General features: G+C 45.5%; 1 protein-coding gene across 9 annotated transcripts in view; it reads left to right on the forward strand.

Annotated features, from left to right (window-relative positions):
• The window catches only part of phldb1b (pleckstrin homology-like domain, family B, member 1b), a 73400-nt gene that overhangs the window by 34309 nt on the left and 18668 nt on the right, over positions 1 to 20423 (forward strand). For 7 of the 9 annotated variants that reach the window (XM_079272040.1, XM_079272038.1, XM_079272042.1 and 4 more), the window contains 4 exons: positions 7359 to 8830; positions 16286 to 16624; positions 16941 to 17081; positions 18039 to 18176. In XM_079272040.1, coding sequence (XP_079128166.1) covers positions 7359 to 8830; positions 16286 to 16624; positions 16941 to 17081; positions 18039 to 18176 — 2090 coding nt within the window. Of the gene's footprint in view, positions 1 to 5452; positions 5561 to 7358; positions 8831 to 16285; positions 16625 to 16940; positions 17082 to 18038; positions 18177 to 20423 lie in introns of those variants that run through there. The other 2 variants (XM_079272046.1, XM_079272039.1) reach the window with 2 other exon arrangements.

Genomic DNA, 20423 nt, shown 5'->3' on the forward strand with positions numbered 1-20423 from the left:
CCACTCCCATGATAATCTATCCGTCATATCCACTTGCAAAGTAAATTACACTTATCTGTGTATGAATTCAGAGCTATTATGGAGGGCAAACCCAGCTAATTGACCCTTTGTTAAGTCCCGCCCCTTTAAACGCAGACTGTCCAATCACAGTGTAGCGTGATGCAGTTTTGACCAGGAGCTCTGCTCCGTAGACTCTCATGCAATGTTTCACGTTCAGGCTGCTTCAGTGGATTTGGAGCTCGTCCTGGTTAACCGTTGTGTAATGGTGACGCTGACGAGGCAGAAAAATACCGTCTTTCGACCAGAAGACGATCGAGACGAGAAGTCAAAGTGAATTTATTTGGGTCGTAACTGCCGTTCTTCAGTAACGCCACTTCACAAGCTAAAGTATTTTTACGATTTGTTTCCTAAACCTAACTAAGTATTTTACCATCTTTTATTAAACACAACTAAGTATTTTACCATCTTTTATTAAACACAACTAAATATTTCACCATCTTTTACTGAACCTAACGAGTTGATTGTGGAAACACTGTGTTGCTGTAACGAGTGTAAATGGACACGTGTTGTTTTGACGTCTGTTATTTAAGCTTTTCCTCGGACAGTGACGGTCAGCTGACCGGCTGTCTTTCAGCTCCCACCTCTTCACTGATTGGACGTTTCCTGCCCCCCCCCCCCCCCCCGGCTTTGTGGCTCTGAGCTGCTTACTTACGGCTGGAGTTACAGTGTCTCTTTCAGACACTATTTATAAACCTCCAGATCCATTCTACTGTCTGCTCTCTGCCCCCCCCCTCCCTGTGTTTCCCCTTCCTGCACCCCCCCCCCATCGCTCCATGCATTTAAAATGATGTGTTTTTAAATGTTTCTTGTATTGTGCAGTAAACAACAAGTGTCCATCAGTGGAACTCAACTGGACATTTTTGTACAACAGACAGAGAATGTTTTATCCATTGAAGGCAGTCGGCACCTCTTTCCTGATTATTTCCATTTACAAATCAAAAAGAACCCACATTTCCATCCCCGAGGAAAGTTTCTCCTTTCTTTTAAGGACCAATAAGATCGCAGTATTTTGGATGGAAAAGTTTCACACAAACTCTTTGTGTGTGTGTGTGTGTGTGTGTGTGTGTGTGTGTGTGTGTGTGTGTGTGTGTGTGTGTGTGTGTGTGTGTGTGTGTGTGTGTGTGTGTGTGTGTGTGTGTGTGTGTGTGTGTGTGTGTGTGTGTGTGTACGTACTTGACCAATAAATCTGGTTCTGATAACCTGTTAATGGCTTTAGTTTTACTTAAAGTGACTGTGAGGAACTTTTAACTGGTGCTGAACCAGTCTCAGTGTAGTCCTGATCCTCTATGAACCAGTCTCAGTGTAGTCCTGATCCTCCATATGAACCAGTCTCAGTGTAGTCCTGATCCTCTATGAACCAGTCTCAGTGTAGTCCTGATCCTCTATGAACCAGTCTCAGTGTAGTCCTGATCCTCTATGAACCAGTCTCAGTGTACTCCTGATCCTCTATGAACCAGTCTCAGTGTAGTCCTGATCCTCTATGAACCAGTCTCAGTGTAGTCCTGATCCTCTATGAACCAGTCTCAGTGTAGTCCTGATCCTCCATATGAACCAGTCTCAGTGTAGTCCTGATCCTCTATGAACCAGTCTCAGTGTAGTCCTGATCCTCTATGAACCAGTCTCAGTGTAGTCCTGAACCTCTATATGAACCAGTCTCAGTGTAGTCCTGATCCTCTATGAACCAGTCTCAGTGTAGTCCTGATCCTCCATATGAACCAGTCTCAGTGTAGTCCTGATCCTCTATGAACCAGTCTCAGTGTAGTCCTGATCCTCTATGAACCAGTCTCAGTGTAGTCCTGATCCTCTATGAACCAGTCTCAGTGTACTCCTGATCCTCCATATGAACCAGTCTCAGTGTAGTCCTGATCCTCTATGAACCAGTCTCAGTGTAGTCCTGATCCTCTATGAACCAGTCTCAGTGTAGTCCTGAACCTCTATATGAACCAGTCTCAGTGTAGTCCTGATCCTCTATGAACCAGTCTCAGTGTAGTCCTGATCCTCCATATGAACCAGTCTCAGTGTAGTCCTGATCCTCTATGAACCAGTCTCAGTGTAGTCCTGATCCTCTATGAACCAGTCTCAGTGTAGTCCTGATCCTCTATGAACCAGTCTCAGTGTACTCCTGATCCTCTATGAACCAGTCTCAGTGTAGTCCTGATCCTCTATGAACCAGTCTCAGTGTAGTCCTGATCCTCTATGAACCAGTCTCAGTGTAGTCCTGATCCTCCATATGAACCAGTCTCAGTGTAGTCCTGATCCTCTATGAACCAGTCTCAGTGTAGTCCTGATCCTCTATGAACCAGTCTCAGTGTAGTCCTGAACCTCTATATGAACCAGTCTCAGTGTAGTCCTGATCCTCTATCTGAACCAGTCTCAGTGTAGTCCTGATCCTCTATGAACCAGTCTCAGTGTAGTCCTGAACCTCTATGTGAACCAGTCTCAGTGTAGTCCTGATCCTCTATGAACCAGTCTCAGTGTAGTCCTGATCCTCTATGTGAACCAGTCTCAGTCTAGTCCTGATCCTCTATATGAACCAGTCTCAGTGTAGTCCTGATCCTCTATATGAACCAGTCTCAGTGTAGTCCTGATCCTCTATGAACCAGTCTCAGTGTAGTCCTGATCCTCTATGAACCAGTCTCAGTGTAGTCCTGATCCTCTATGAACCAGTCTCAGTGTAGTCCTGATCCTCTATGAACCAGTCTCAGTGTAGTCCTGATCCTCTATGAACCAGTCTCAGTGTAGTCCTGATCCTCCATATGAACCAGTCTCAGTGTAGTCCTGATCCTCTATGAACCAGTCTCAGTGTAGTCCTGGTCCTCTATGAACCAGTCTCAGTGTAGTCCTGATCCTCTATGAACCAGTCTCAGTGTAGTCCTGATCCTCTATGAACCAGTCTCAGTGTAGTCCTGATCCTCTATGAACCAGTCTCAGTGTAGTCCTGATCCTCTATGAACCAGTCTCAGTGTAGTCCTGATCCTCCATATGAACCAGTCTCAGTGTAGTCCTGATCCTCTATGAACCAGTCTCAGTGTAGTCCTGATCCTCTATGAACCAGTCTCAGTGTAGTCCTGATCCTCTATATGAACCAGTCTCAGTGTAGTCCTGATCCTCTATGAACCAGTCTCAGTGTAGTCCTGAACCTCTATATGAACCAGTCTCAGTGTAGTCCTGATCCTCTATCTGAACCAGTCTCAGTGTAGTCCTGATCCTCTATGAACCAGTCTCAGTGTAGTCCTGAACCTCTATGTGAACCAGTCTCAGTGTAGTCCTGATCCTCTATGAACCAGTCTCAGTGTAGTCCTGATCCTCTATGTGAACCAGTCTCAGTCTAGTCCTGATCCTCTATATGAACCAGTCTCAGTGTAGTCCTGATCCTCTATATGAACCAGTCTCAGTGTAGTCCTGATCCTCTATGAACCAGTCTCAGTGTAGTCCTGATCCTCTATGTGAACCAGTCTCAGTCTAGTCCTGATCCTCTATATGAACCAGTCTCAGTGTAGTCCTGATCCTCTATATGAACCAGTCTCAGTGTAGTCCTGATCCTCCTATATGAACCAGTCTCAGTGTAGTCCTGATCCTCTATGAACCAGTCTCAGTGTAGTCCTGATCCTCTATATGAACCAGTCTCAGTGTAGTCCTGATCCTCTATGAACCAGTCTCAGTGTAGTCCTGATCCTCTATATGAACCAGTCTCAGTGTAGTCCTGATCCTCTATGAACCAGTCTCAGTGTAGTCCTGATCCTCTATGAACCAGTCTCAGTGTAGTCCTGATCCTCTATATGAACCAGTCTCAGTGTAGTCCTGATCCTCTATATGAACCAGTCTCAGTGTAGTCCTGATCCTCTATATGAACCAGTCTCAGTGTAGTCCTGATCCTCTATATGAACCAGTCTCAGTGTAGTCCTGATCCTCTATATGAACCAGTCTCAGTGTAGTCCTGATCCTCTATCAGATGCTCTGTTTCTATAGAGTTGTTCTTGATGCTCGTCATCGGAGCCACCGGGTCGGATTCTGGTGAAACCAGATGAACTCATGCAGGTTCACCAGAACCTCCTTCAGCTCAGACTCTAGCAGAGACCGGTCCACCGTGGACAGACCCAGATCCTCCAGCAGAGACCGGTCCACCGTGGATAGAAATAGATCTGTGTTTTAAACAGTGGTCAAATCTCAATAAGTACATTTTCTCAACTACTGTACTTTGTGCTTGTTCTTTACTTGAGTATTTAGATGTCAGGCTGCGGTACTTCTACTCCTCTAGTTCAGCTACTATTGTACTTTTGACTCCAGTACGTTGATATGACCGACGTAGATACTTTGCAGATCAAAATTTAACAATGAAAACATCTGATGAGTGTATAAAATAAGATGCAATGCTATAAATTCAGCAGAATGTAAAATAATTGTAGAACAGTTCAACCTTCACCAGCTAACAGTGAAATGCTGCTCACACACACAACAATTAATAATATAATAATATATATGTCTAATATACACAGGGACCGTTTTCTGCTTTTACTTCACGTACTTTTGAAAGTACATTTTTGCTGAAAATACTTTTTACTCAAGTGACTGTTCCACTGGAGGAATTACATTTTTAAATATTGCACTAAAAATCTGTTTATTTAAAGGTTAATAATTGAACTCTTCTTCAGTCAGAATATATTTCAATGATTGTATATTAATCATATAGTTATTTGTCAGTAAAATATCGGCACAGAGCCACAGTTTGTTCTCCAGATGGATACTTTGTTGCTCTTTTCTCCCTCGTCTCATATAAAGCTGACAGAATCTGCACAATACGAACAATAACAATGACAAGCCATAAAGCCCCTCTGTGACTCTTTACAACTGTAAATCTCGCAGTAGTTCACATCGCCTTGGAGAGGAAGAGCCACGTCAAGGTGGCCATGACACCGGAAAAAGGAAGATGCTACCTTCAAAATAAAACACGTAGATAGCGATATAGATAGTTTATTAATCCTGCAAGGGGACGTTTGTTCACTACAGCAGCATTATGCTATAGGTAAATGAAATAACAGTATGAATATAAAAATGCACAATATATACAATTAAATAGAATAATATTAAATGAACTAACTAAACAATAGTGTAGTGTATAATGCAAACTAGTATTCTATACTATATATTATGTGTGTCTGCCACATTGAGATGAATGTTACAATTTGCCTCATTATTTACTCGCGTCAATGAGAACAAATAAAAATGTAAATTTACTTTAAAGTAAGTCATTTTTTTATTTTGAAGGCCGTCAACCGGAAACGCGTTGCTACACCTTACGTAACTTGACAGCAGCGGTACCGTTGGCAGCAGCGGTGCCGAGCACCCCAACCACCGGCTGAAATATCACCGCTCCCTCGGTGTGTGTGTGTGTGTGGAGCGCCGTCACACCCGGTCCGGTACCGGCGGTCCGGAGGTGTGCGTGTCATATTAACAGGTGAACCGCACTGAAACTGACCGGGTCGCAGGTTTGTTCCGTCATGTGAGTAACCCTCCTGCAGGAGAAGAGAGAAGACGAGGCTCTGGTCTCACCGCCAAACTCCATTCAAAATTCTGTCGTTTTATGTTCCCTTGCTTTTTGCGGAAACGTGCACAGAACGTATGACTCATGACAGAGTAACTGTGATTCATTGGACTGTCGTGCGTCATTCGGCTTACATGTGATCAATGAACGCGTCTTTAATTCCGAGCAATAATCGTATTTTGGCTTCGGTCACACTGAGGAGTGATGAAGTGAAATTTTGGGAATATCAGATGAGCCCCGCGTGTTTTTAAGAAACGTCAGCGTGGAATTGGCGCCGAATTGTTGAGCTCCTCACGTGTAATTAAACGTTTTTAATCAAAATGTCAAACACGCAGTTTTATAGGCGGATAAGTCAACATTTGAATTGCCCGATTTTTCAGATGAAGTCCGGCACGGTGCACTTCAGGCGATTCAGACTGGATCCCATGACATCATTGCATGGGCTTTCCCTCAGCCAACGGTTGCTGTTATTTTGGTACCCCCCCCCCCCCCCCCCCCCACAACCCCCAGCCGTCTTTTCACGATGTGACAGTAACATTCATGCAGCCGCTCCACGGCTCGACGTGTATTCTTCTGAAGTCGTGCTGTAACTCCTGCATGTAAATGAGCTTTCTGTTGTGGTCAGATGTTGTCATGAAGGCAGGAAGCTGCTCATGTATTATTTGTGAAGCTTCTATATTTCACATCACTTTTGCCGTCACAGTCATTTTGTATTATTTATAATGCATCACGTATTACTGCTGTCCTGTTACCTCCCAGTGTTTCCACTGATGACTCCAACGCTACTCTCACCCTCATGTTTCCATCCAAACTGAATTAATTCAGTATATTAACAGTGATACTCTGATCCCGGCCTCGAGGCCACGCTGGTGGTCGTCCCACGTGGCCGAGCGTTCTGTTGTCATAATCTACTTCACTGACATTCGAGAGAGGCGGTTGAGATGAGATTACGTTGTCCTGTTGCCACACAGTAATTGGGTTATCTCGGCACATTTTCTCCTGATCGCTATCCAAACGCACAGCTCTGTCTGGTCGTCTCCTCCTGCAGCGTCCTTCCTCGTTTCCTCCCCGCTAATCCCTCCTCTGTCCTCGTGCTTACCTGTCTGCACGGCGTCTACACTGGGCTGGAAATCATGGAGGAAATGTGAAGTTTAAGGAAATGTTTTAAAATTCTCTTCAGAAGTCAATGTGTTTTCTACATCGTCTTACATGTTCAGTCTGACTGGACCGGCACCAGTGAACCTGTTAAGATACTTTCTACCCGGAAACCTAACTAAACCAGGAAAGAAAGAACATTTTGCGATCATGATGGCACCCAAATTAGTTCTGGAAAGTCACCAAAAAGTCAGATAAAACACAATAAAATATGGAGAATATCCCTGCACTATTTTTCCTGATTTACGACCTTATTATTTCAAGTAATTTTTGTGTTCAATGCATTTGCTTTGAGTTCATATTGCTAGTTTGAGAAACTGATATTTAATGGCTCGGAACCAGGCGGCAACCTCTGGTTCCGAAAACTGAAGTCAAAGCTTCACGTGTTAAAATGCTAAACGCAAGGCTTTAAAACATCCACAAACCAACGAGTGACGTCACGACAACTGCATCCACTTCTTATATACAGTCTATGCTTAGAACACTAGTTAACAGTTTGTTTGAATTATTCAGTTTGAGGATAATTCAGACTTCCAATCCAGACTCGGTTGCCCAAGAGACGAATCATACCCCTGTTATCTTCTGTCTTCTTTCCATTCAGACACGGAGAGCTACGTCAATGGGAATCACCAGGCCAGCCCGGCCCGGTCTCCCCCAGCTCCTGGAGCCAGAGTCCAGTCTGAGCACAGTGCCATCGTCAGCTCCATCGAGAAGGACCTCCAGGACATCATGGACTCTCTGGTGATGGACGACCCCCAGCCGTCTTCCTCGGAGGGCAGACAGCGCGCCGGAGGCCCGGCCATTGCCCACTCCCCGCTGTCGCCCATGGTCAACGGCGGTGGGCGGTATCTGCTGTCCCCTCCCACCAGCCCCGGGGCCATGTCTGTTGGGTCCAGCTACGAGAACACATCGCCTCCCTTCTCCCCCCTATCCTCCCCCTCGCCGGCCAGCAGTGGGAGCTTCACAAGCCCGTCTCCTAGCGGAGGACCCCAGGACCAGAGTTCTTGTCTGCTGCCGCCAGTGCCTGTACGCTCCTCCAGCTACAACTTCACCACCGCCCAGCCTCCGCCCGTACCCCAGCCGCGGACCATACTGCCGAGCTTCAGCAGCGGTGGGGTGGGCCAGAAGGTTCAGGATAGCCCCCGGCTGCAGAGGAAGGTCCTAAAAGAGGCCCCTCAGAGCCCCAAGCCGAGCCGCAGAGGACTAGGCCAAGAGGGGTCCGAGAGCCCCCGACTTCTGTCCTCTAGTGAATCTCTGAGCGGCAGAAACATTGTGCCAAGTAGCCCCAGACACACTCCCAAATTCCCCACCTGTCCATCCCCGTCTCCCTCCAGTCCCAGGACCAAGATGACCACGGTGCTCCAGGAAAGGCCCGCGAGCCCTTTCAGAGACCAGACCAGTCTAGCTGATTGCATCTCCAGGCAGCTTTCCCAACCCGCCAGAGCCTTCCAGCCGCCCTTGGACCCCATCGTCCACATCATTCAAGGGTCACCGCTCCAGCAGCATCATCCTCGTTCGCTGCAGCCCCCCGAAAGCCCTCGCATGGCCAGGAGGAACATGGAGCTGAACGGCGGAGGCGGCAGCAGTATGAGGGAGCTGCCGCCTCTTAGCCCCTCCATGGCTCGGAGAGGGGTCCCGGTACTCCCGGGGGCGATCTCCACCTTGAGGACTCTGGAAAGCCCCTCGACTTTGGGCAAGCTCATCCCAGAGAGCCCCCGGCTCCGACGCAGGTCCGGATCCGCATCGGAGGAGCCTACGTGTGGCAGGGGGATCCGAGCCCGCAGTCCGTCGCCGACCTCCATGATGATGGAGGGTGGCCGTGGTGGATCGGGAGCACGCAAGGCGAGCTTTGGGAACTCCCTGTCGCCCGCTTACAGTCTGGGCTCCCTGCCCCGCTCGTCCCCGCTGTCGAGCCCCAGGAGCCACAGGAAGATGTCCGCGGGGAGGCCGCACCCCGGGATGAGGGAGCGGAAGAACAGCATCTCGGAGATCAGCGACAACGAGGACGAGCTGCTGGAGTACCACCGACGACAGCGGGAGGAGAGGCTCAGAGAGCAGGAGATGGAGAGGCTGGTGAGTCTGGATCACACAACAAACTGTTATTTAGTTTGTGTTTGAAGAAGAACACATTTACCCGATACGTCACAGGGATTGAACCCTCGTCTTGCTCATGACTTTGGGTCAGTTTTACAGTCGAGTTTTGTTCCTGATGGCATCATTCCATCAGGGTGTTCAAGTTAAGATGGATACTTTGATGCTGGTGTTGTCGTTCCACTAAAAATAGTGACTGTTCATCAACCTTGGGAGTGACTAAACTCAAGGTTTTATTTTGAGGAAAACAAAACTTCTAGCTGCTTCTGTTCCAGTTCAGCCTTTTTTGCTACATCAGCTGAAGAATATTTAAGATAAATAAGTAAACTTACCAAAGTCTTGTTGCTCAGAACTCATGACGGGAATGAGAAGATTGTTGAAACATTAATTTAGTTTCATTTTGGTGTTTTGAGGTTCACAGAATGGGGAAAGCTACAAAAACTGGAAGTCACGGTTCGGTATGCTTTTGTTTCAGCGGGGAAAACAAAAATATAAATTATTAATCGATTTTTATCTACAGTGGCTCATTGGTCACAATTCTTACTGCAACAGTTAAGGCACTCACGTGCTGGGATATTGTTACGAAGAAAAAATCAATAACAGAAATGACAGAAGATGCTCATGTTTACTGGAACTATTCTACACGAGTAGTTTGATAACTTTGAAAATATTGTTTCTTGTCTGAATGAGTCTGTTGGAACGAGTTTAATGCAGATTTGAATAAAGTAATAGATATGATTTCATATTTAGTTTGACAGAGAACACTTCAGTGTGTCGTGAGGATTATAAGAAGACCTTCATTAGTGTGATCGTCACTTGAACTTGTCTGCCAGTCTGAATGAAACTACAGAGACAAAGGTCCTTTTTTAAAAAGCCTTTCTGTCTTTCGTCTGCTCTGCTTGTAGTTACTGAACGACCTCATCTTCGTTCTCTGTGTGCGCTCATGTTCTGGTGCCTCCTGTAGAGGCAGCGCGAGACCATAAACTCATGTTTACAATGTTTACTGAGGGAATAAATCAAGAGAAGTAGAGTCATTTCCTCATAGACTTCTATACAACCAGAGGAGTCGCCCCCTGGTGGACACTAGAGAGAATGCAGCTGATCGCCACACTGTTAACGAACCTAAATAAAAGTAATAATGACGGGTTGATTTAGACACTTATTACGAGTTTTATCACTGTTACAACAATAACACCTGGAGGAGGAAGAAGTTGTGATTTAATCAGTCAAACTTTAAATCTTTTGTTCTCACTGAAAGGTTTCATGATTAACAACCACCTTTGGACCGGTGCAAACGTCCAGCCACACAGACAAATATTGACATTAGCTGTATAGATGTATATCTATATTTGTGTGCAAACAGCTCCCGGCCCGCAAGGTGAAGAACTCGCTGGAGTAAACGAGGCGTTCAGAGATTCTTCTCTTATTTCGTCGTGCTTTCCAGACGTAGAAACTCTCTCTTTGCTTCGGGCCTTTAATTAGTGTGAGCCGACTCACCGCGGCGACAGACCTCTGCTTTCTCCCCGCAGCGGCTGCTTCTTACATCACTTCACACAACTGATTACCACAAAACAAAGCTGTGTGAACAGAGTCTGCCGAGGAGCTATTGTGAAATCAACAGGAGTACACAGCTCGGGGGCAGCAAAGGCTGCTGGGAAAACTGCAGATATTGGAACACAGTTTTGGGCCCATTGGTGTTGTTTGAATGCAGTTTAATTTACGTTGTACAACTGATTCATATCTGTTATGCAGCTCTTCATGTGTAATATTTATATTTATAGTGAGGCATTTAGTGGAACTTTAGTGGAAATACTGAATACTTTTTTATGTGAAATTAGCAGCTTCAGTCCAGTTTGTTACGGTCAAACTGTCCATAGGTCATCAGTTATTTCTTAATGATTATTGAACTTTTCTGGATCTCATATTCTGACATAACCTTTGGTCACATGTACTGGAAGGAGAATTTAACTGCTGTCTGTTCGAGGATGAGATGACGATGTGACTACATCACTCCTCCTCAGTCCACATATGATCACTTCCTGTTTACTGGCTGCAAAAAAACAAGACGGCGACGGCCCAAACGAGTTGGTGCTACAGCGTATGAACGCGTAATATTTGTAAATATTGGCAAACTTCCCCTTTAAGTGTGAAACGTTATCTGTTGGCAGCATTCTTTAGAACGGATCACTCGTGTCAGTTCACTGGTATCGCTGTGAAACAGGATTTCATTCATCTTCACGGCCGTCAGCCTTTCTGGAGGCGAGTCCTCTCTGATGACCCGGTCTCTCCGGTCTGGGCCAAGATGTCCCTCCTGGCACTGCTGAGTCCACATGGCCGTCTGTCTGACTCGCCGTCCTGGCAAACACACACACACACACACACACACACACACACACACACACTTGGCACGTGAGCGGAGTCGCAGCGGGCGTTGTCTGCCGGGTGGACCGGCTCAACCTTTCATTCCGATGACGACGACCTCGTCGGGATGACCGTTGCTCTGTGAACAGGCTGCTGTTGGTCAGAAGACGCTTCTCTTGAAGACGCTTGAATGAAACTGTTGAGTTTATTTCTCACATGTTTTTGTGAAGAACTGTTTGAGTTCAGCTGTGAGTAGCTTGACTCGATAGCGTGGTGATGGTTAATAGAGCGGTTCTTACCCGTTTTAATGCTTTTATTATAATAAGATGGAGACTGCAGTCGTATGTGAAGGTGGAGTCTGTGATCCATATCTCCTCACTTTTCATCACGACATTTAGTTTGTGTGTTTAGTCATCAGTAGAGAGAACAAGTGTGTAGATGATGCATGTAAAGAAAGGACAGACAGGACCGCGTGAACTCTGATCATGTCAACGCACACGAAGAAGGTTCATACATATGAGTTCTCCTCCTCATCTTTGCCTCTGACAGCTGACTGCTCGTGTCTTAGTTGTGATGCTGAGTCTCTCACTGGACTCAGCAGACTGTTGACTGGAGGAGATCCTCCACGTCTTTAAATGACCTGAAACACTGTTAGCGTGACCGCTGGTTCAATGCTTCTTTTATAGAACTCTCCACGAGGGTTTCCCCCGGACAGTCCAGTCTCTCTGGACTTTATGTCGTTGTAGAATTACCCTCAAATATCAGGGGTTCTGAATATTCAATTTTATTTTGTATCACAAACATGAGACGTCCTCTGTCTCTGGACGCTCGCGTCGGAAAAGGACAAAGTCCCCAAAAAGTGTCTCAGATCGATCTAGAATCTGTGTCTGCAATCTTTCACTGGAGACTTTAAAAGGAAGTTCAACCGTCTCTCTGGTTCACCAACAGATCCGGACGCTTCATGTCACTGATGCAGCTTCTTCTTCTCTCCATACTGTTGTAATAAGCAGCTGAGCAGTTCTTCTCTCACTGTAAGCCTGCAGGGCCTCGTTCTGTCCACTAGAGGGCGTCGCCTCACCGTTCAATGCTCCCAGTGAATCAACCAAAGCACAGAAGTGACATGAAAACATTTCATAATCACCAGCTGAGTTGCAACATTTGTTTGTTATTTCACTCTGAGCGGTTCCTTCTGTCTGAATGTTTGTGTTGATTGATAATGTCCTATTTATTTATTGCTCACCATTATAATGGCAGCATTAAGTGCAAAAACATTATTTTGTCTAATTTTATATCTGTTATGGGTTTGCTTGATAAATTGAGCGTTCGGTCGGTAAAAACTCAAAAAATTGGGGGAAATGAGTTTGAATGTTTTTTTTATTTCAGAATATTTTAATTAATTATCACATCGGACAAAGAGAATGTTAGAATATGACTTATTGATCATCAAAATAGGTGAAGATTCATTTTATGTGAATCGACTCATCAATTAATTGACTAATTGTTGCAACTTTTATATTTGAATTCATTCTTTCATAGTGAGTGTGTGTGAACGGTGAGTGTGTGTGTGAACGGTGAGTGGTGTGTGTGAACGGTGAGTGGTGAGTGTGAGCGGTGAGTGTGTGTGTGAACGGTGAGTGTGTGTGTGAACGGTGAGTGTGTGTGTGAACGGTGAGTGTGTGTGAACGGTGAGTGTGTGTGTGAACGGTGAGTGTGAGCAGTGAGTGGTGAGTGTGTGTGAACGGTGAGTGTGAGCAGTGAGTGGTGAGTGGTGAGTGTGTGTGAACGGTGTGTGTGAACGGTGAGTGTGAGTGGTGAGTGTGTGTGAACGGTGAGTGAGAGGTTCTGCAGGACGGAGAGGTTCTGTGAGACGCCTCATTGTGAAGTGTGTGTGTGTAGCTGATTGTCCTGTAGTTCTACATTGTGTATTTAGTTTAGCTCACAACAAACAAACAAAGACGCACAGTTCATAGTGTTGAAAACAATAGTCTATTTCAAGTAAAGGCCGCCTCCCACACAATCTCTAACTCCGCCCCCTAGACTCCTCCCCTCCTCTCACAGGACCTGGTTAGAGGGTGTGGCTTCTCGCATCCGTCCTAAAGTTTCTCCTCCTGCTGAACACGGTCGCGTTAGCATGCTGGGTCGGCTGTAGACGGCTAGTTTATTGATAAATGACTTAAAACCAATAAATAGTTTTTCTTTACATGACATGTTTCAATGCGTCAGAGTTCCATAATATAATTCAACATGTGCAAAACATTTTTTGGCAACGTTAATTAAAACTAGTTTTTTTTTAAGGTCTCATTTGCATATTTTAAGTTGTTTATTTCTAATAAGAAACCCAATAATGTACACAGTAACCTGTGTGTTGAGTGCTTCCTCGATGTCTGACATCTGGACAGATGTTTGCTGTTCTCTGACTGAACAGCCTCTTAGGGGTCTACAGTTCAGCTGATCAACTGTTATTTTTTGGGGGGAGAGATATCAAATATTCAATCTCCTAATTTCTTTTGTGCACAGCAAATTGTTTAAACTCAACAGCGCTGATGCAACGGAGGTGAGCCGTTGCAGACTTCACCTCCATCCCATAATAACAGCGATGGAGCCACGAGGCTCTTTAATCTGTGGATCTTTTATGTTTTCGTCTCTTCGCTGGATGAGTTTGACGTGATAATTGGAACCCAGTCCTCACTTTGAGAGAAAGGCCTCCAGGGTTCAGCAGGAATCAGAGATACGGAGACACGGAGGACCACCGGCTGCTCCTTCCAGAGGTTATCTGTCCTTTGATGCTCCACAGAGAGAAGAAGAAGTGACACAGAAATGTGTGCTGTTAGGATCCAGTGTTTGTTCCTCCTCTGGGACCATGAACACCACCAACCCTCCAAGGACGCTGGTCTTCATCATGAAGGGGGTTTGTTTTGCAGACTGCCCGTCCCTGCAGATGTATGTTGAGAATAAGGCTTTGTTGAACTTTTTCCCCGGTTTGCTCTGGAAATACTACAACTGTAAAGACTCTGTGATGAAGGTGAAACACGGCGTTATCGTAAAGTAAACCACTGAGGAGGAGGAGGCGTCACATTAGAGTGAATTAATGTCTTTATTACTAATGGCTGCAAAGTTATTGCAGGAAATGTTTTTTAAACACGACAAAGATGAGACGAATAAATAAGCCTCTGTAATGAGTTTAACTCTCTGAATCCCAAAACCCGGCAGCGGGATTGAAAACAATCTGCACCATTTACCAGAGCCAGAAACTGTTAAATACAGTTTCTGTATCGTCAGATGTTCATCTTTCCGACGGTCCTTAAACACATCACGAAAAAGCAACAGATACTAAACTGAGAAGCTGTTAGCGGCTAACGTTACTAGCTCTCCTCCTGTTGGTTAGCTGTTAGCGGTGCTGCTAACGTTACTAGCTCTCCTCCTGTTGGTTAGCTGTTAGCGGTGCTGCTAACGTTACTAGCTCTCCTCCTGTTGGTTAGCCGTTAGCGGTGCTGCTAACGTTACTAGCTCTCCTCCTGTTGGTTAGCCGTTAGCGGTGCTGCTAACGTCACTAGCTCTCCTCCTGTTGGTTAGCCGTTAGCAGTGCTGCTAGCGTTACTAGCTCTCCTCCTGTTGGTTAGCCGTTAGCAGTGCTGCTAACGTTACTAGCTCTCATCCTGTTGGTTAGCTGTTAGCGGTGCTGCTAACGTTACTAGCTCTCCTCCTGTTGGTTAGCCGTTAGCGGTGCTGCTAACGTTACTAGCTCTCCTGTTGGTTTAAACACTGATTGGTTGTTTACAATGAAACATTATCAGAGATCAGAGACTAGAAACATTTTCTACTGAGTCAGTACAACTTTATTTACACTCATGGTTAACGTTAAACTTTATTTACACTCATGGTTAACGTTAACTTTATTCACATTGTGATGGTTAAACAGTTTAAATGATACTTCAGCTGAAATAAAACCAATAAGAATCATAAATGTTTGTTTATTTTCTACAATAATCTCAAAATATCCAATGGAGGAATCTGATTGGCTGTTTGATGCTGACTTCCTGTTGGACTCAACATCATCCTGCTGCTCTCAGGGTTGCTGTTAATTTAATTTAATCTACAATATTGTTTTGAACATTTATAATAGTTTTCTTTGTGCTTTTGCGTTCTTTATACTTCCTCGTTCATAATTACGTGGATAACATACTAAATATTTCATAGCTTCATAATTGTCTGAGTTTGTTGGTTTTTGTTGTCGTGGAGTCGACACATTCTGGAGGATTCATCTTCTTCTCTCTTTATCTGTGGGGAGGATTCTTCTTCTTCTCTCTTTATCTGTGGGAGCCTCCCAGTGGGTGAGGAATGTGACCCAGACATTCCTCACACTGCTGGTTGTCTGGAGGTCTCAGCTGTGAACGTTGCAGCTGAGGGGGGGGGTAGTAGTACTGCCAGTGTTTGTTCATCGGTCTTTTAGGAAACATTCTTCGGCATCCACCAGGTAAAGAGCAGAGAAGCTGTCTTTGTGTGAAACTGTTCAAACTGAAACCTTCGGACACCAAGCGGAACACTGAAACATATATTTGTCTGTGTTTTTGTTTGTGGGGTTTTTAAACTCTTTTAATGTTCTGAGGTCGTCATTGCCTCCGACGCGAAAACACTTTTAACAGACGCTTTGGGTCTGTTTCAACAGTTTATGTCTCAATCTCTAGTTTCAAGTCTTCTTCAATACAGCATGATGTTCATTTAGTACATTATGGTCCATTTAGAGTCACACACACCATAAAGCAGGGGATGCTTTAGGGCGGGGCTACACGCTGATTGACAGGTCTCTTCCAGCGCCTCTGTCACTCTTCCGCAATTCAAATATGGTCACTTTCGTTCATCAGTTGCGAAAACAACAACATTGCAACGGTCGTAATCCGAGATGACGACGGCCTTCAACAAACATCCGTCCACAAAGCTGCACGCCTGATCACTCGCGTTGTGGACGAGGATGGACGGGTTTTGCGTTTGTGACTTCGTAACCGACAGCAGAACCGTTAACTCCGGATCTTATAGATACTTCTGGTTTTATTAATTTAAACGTTGTTTCGTCCTCAGGAGCGACAGCGACTGGAGACCATCCTCAACCTCTGCGCCGAGTACAACAAAGGCGAGACCTCCGGTCTGGACCCGCTGGTCTCAGGGAGGACGGGTTTCCCCGGTGGGGGGTCGGTGGACGGCTCGTGCCGGAGACCGTCCCCGGAGAACGTCCCGGGGGGGACAATGATGGCGTCCTCCTCCTCGGCGGCCGCTCTGCGCCTCCTGCAGAGGCAGAGGGAGAGCGACGAGGAGAACCTGAAGGAGGAGTGCAGCAGCACGGAGAGCACCCATCAGGAGGTGAGGACGCCGCCCGCTCTCGGCACTCCGCCGCCGGCAGCGCACAACGGAGACGGACAGGTCAGAGGTCACGCGCTGCATGCCGCCGTGGAAACCAGCATGTGCAGATTCATTAATGTGCTTTGCTGAATCAGTGCTGCTTAAAGTGAGGTTCAGGGACCGTCAGGAGAATGTGTATCAGCACCTGAACGTCTCTTCATATCAGATCAGGTTCAACCGGCCGCAGGTTTAACAGCAGTGACCAGAGAATAAATGGATGAATACTTCGTGTGTCAACAGTGAGAATGTCTCCGTACAGCGAGACTTTAAGTATGTTCACCGCTCTACAAAGAACGCTCTCTTCTCTTCTTCACCTCCTACGTTCTCCCTCCTGCAGCACGAGGACTCGTCGGGTTCGGGCGGTCGTCTGGAGCTGAACTACCTGGAGGACGAGCGGGTTCGAGTCCTCGCTCGGCTCGATGAGCTCAAAGGCCGGCTGACGGAGCTGGAGCAGCAACTCCAGGAGTCCAGACAGGAGGTTATTGTGCCTACGTTTTTTATTGAAGTAAAACTTCGGTATGGAAGACAAGTTTCCACCTGAAGCTACGGAAGCCCTGAGAGGGAAATGACAGAAGAAGAAGTTCTGGTTATCTGTGAAAGAGGTGGGGACAAAGGTTTTTGCACGTGAAAAAAGCTTTGACGGTTTTCTTTTGTTGTAATTCTCATTTCGGCCACAAGAGGCTGAAGTGCGTCACTACCTCGTGTTCTAGATGAGACCAAAAACAAAGTGTTTTCTCTCACGGCAGATTATCGCAGAAAGAGACTCAAAAGTAAAGTTGCATAACTTGCTAACACACAATATATCTACGTTGTTCAGAGACTTTGCGGGTGCACTTCCATCTCTTGTGGCCGAAATGCGTATTACAACAACAACCACTTAAAAACACAATGAAATAAATGTTCACCTGCAGAAACTATAGTTTGTTTTTACCTGTTTTTTAAAGATGAAAACAAAGCAATTTTCAAGGATAATCCATTTTAATGTCGTAAATGAGACTAAAAGCATTCACATTGTCATTCAGAGGAGTTTTAGTTTCTCACAAACACAAACTACATACATTATGTTTTAGAAACCTATGTAAATTAAAACTCACCTGGAAGAAAACATAAATACTTTGTCTTATTTAGGAATAGGGGTAGTGGTGCACAGCAGCCTCTTGTGGCCGACATGAGTATTACAACAACAAACAACCTTTTTGTCCACCTGTATCTCAGACTACATTTATTTTTTCAGGAACTTGGAAATCTAATCCTGTAAAAAGCTAGTTCCCACCTGCTCTCATGTCATAAACACAGGAGAGAAACGATTTACATCAGACTTAAAACACGGATCACCAGGATTGGTTTAAATTGGTTCATTGGCCTCTCCGGGCTTCCGTAGGGAAACAGCTTGCGGTCGCAGCATCTTTGCTCACTGTCCGGTCCTCTCTTCCAGGCAGAGATGGAGCGTGCCTTGCTTCAGGGCGAGAGGCAGGCGGAGCTCGACCAGATCGAGGCTGAGACGGACATCATCACTCAGCTGCAGCACAAACTGGACGAGCTGGAGAGCGCCATCCAGAGGGAGAAAGAGCAGGTACAGGGGGGGGGTTACACCTACAGTCTGAGGCAGACTGGGAATTCATCTTGACATGCAAGCCAGTGGTTTAGTGCAGAGATTTTCAACCGCTGTGCCGTGAGAGATCGCCAGGTGTGCCGTGGGAAAATGTCCAATTTCACTTAATGAGTCCAATAAAATATGATTTCGTTGTTGCAAATACTTTGCCATTGTTGAGCACCTGAGCTGCAATATAGTGGCTGGATGAATACTCCTCCATGCCAGTGGGTGGTGGTAGCGCAGTAATGAATAGAATGAAATGACGCGCGGTTGCGGTGACGAACAGCGATGGTGAAATATTTGAAAAGGAAAAATGCAGACTGTGAACTGGGCCCTGGACGAAATAAGCCAGATGAAAAGCCTCGTAAGGATCAACACATTCAGAGACTTGTCAGAAATTGTCACCATATATCCGGCCCGCCGGAAAATATCACATGTTTATCATAACTGGCCCGCCACACCACAGAGCTCCGTGTGATCACAGACGCCTGTGATCACAGACGCGTCTGTGATCACAGACAGTCACAGACAGACAGTGTGATGCAGTAAAAGTCTCGACTCTGATGATATCTACAGTGTTTTAAATGCTTTATTTGAATCCATTTACATTCGAATGTACAGGATTCAAATATTTGCTGAGGTTGTGCACATTCTTAGAAAAGAGAAAACACACACTGCCTGAGCTTTCAGACTTCTTCTCTGGACTTCTGGTTCGACATTGTTGGTGTTCAATTCTTCACGTCAACAATGTCTGTCACAGACATCTACAGCCACTTAAAGGGTGTAGAGAGACAGGATCTGGTTTAGCATGTCTTCACCTTTAGTGGTTTTCTCTCAGGTGGGCTCTCACCTGTGTCCTCCTCACCGTGTCCTCAGGACCTGGACTTCACTAACGAACCAACATCTTTAACCCTTAATCCTGATTCTGCTTCTTCAGTTTCTTCTCTGTCTGCATGTCAGACTCAGGTGAACCTGTCCTCTGATGGTCTTTGGTTCTGTAGTCTTTGGGTCTGTAGTCTTTGGTTCTGTAGTCTTTGGTTCTGTAGTCTTTGGGTCTGTAGTCTTTGGGTCTGCAGTCTTTTGGTCTGTAGTATTGTGGTCTGTAGTCTTTGGTTCTGTAGTCTTTGGGTCTGTAGTCTTTGGGTCTATAGTATTTTGGTCTGTAGTCTTTGGGTCTGTATTCTTTGTGTCTGTAGTATTTGGGTCTGTAGTCTTTGGGTCTGTAGTCTTTGGTCTTTGGTCTGTAGTCTTTGGTCTGTAGTCTTTGGTCTGTAGTCTTTGGGTCTATAGTATTTTGGTCTGTAGTCTTTGGGTCTGTAGTATTTTGGTCTGTAGTCTTTGGGTCTGTAGTCTTTGGGTCTGTAGTCTTTGGGTCTATAGTATTTTGGTCTGTAGTCTTTGGGTCTGTAGTCTTTGGTTCTGTAGTCTTTGGGTCTGTAGTCTTTGGGTCTGCAGTCTTTTGGTCTGTAGTATTGTGGTCTGTAGTCTTTGGTTCTGTAGTCTTTGGGTCTGTAGTCTTTGGGTCTATAGTATTTTGGTCTGTAGTCTTTGGGTCTGTATTCTTTGTGTCTGTAGTATTTGGGTCTGTATTCTTTGTGTCTGTAGTATTTGGGTCTGTAGTCTTTGGTCTTTGGTCTGTAGTCTTTGGTCTGTAGTCTTTGGTCTGTAGTCTTTGGGTCTATAGTATTTTGGTCTGTAGTCTTTGGGTCTGTAGTATTTTGGTCTGTAGTCTTTGGTTCTGTAGTCTTTGGGTCTGTAGTCTTTGGGCCTATAGTATTTTGGTCTGTAGTCTTTGGGTCTGTAGTCTTTGGGTCTGTAGTCTTTGGGTCTGTAGTATTTGGGTCTGTAGTATTTTGGTCTGTAGTCTTTGGGTCTGTAGTATTTTGGTCTGTAGTCTTTGGTTCTGTAGTCTTTGGGTCTGTAGTCTTTGGGTCTATAGTATTTTGGTCTGTAGTATTTTGGTCTGTAGTCTTTGGGTCTGTAGTATTTGGGTCTGTAGTATTTTGGTCTGTAGTCTTTGGGTCTGTAGTCTTTGGGTCTGTAGTATTTTGGTCTGTAGTCTTTGGGTCTGTAGTCTTTGGTCAGTAGTCTTTGGTCTGTAGTCGTTGGGTCTGTGGTCTTTGGTCTTTGGTCTGTAGTCTTTGGTCTGTAGTCTTTGGTCTGTAGTCTTTGGTCTGTAGTCTTTGGGTCTATAGTATTTTGGTCTGTAGTCTTTGGGTCTGTAGT

The sequence above is a fragment of the Melanostigma gelatinosum genome (assembly GCF_949748355.1).
Source record: "Melanostigma gelatinosum genome assembly, chromosome: 7".
In the NCBI taxonomy this organism is placed as follows: domain Eukaryota; kingdom Metazoa; phylum Chordata; class Actinopteri; order Perciformes; family Zoarcidae; genus Melanostigma; species Melanostigma gelatinosum.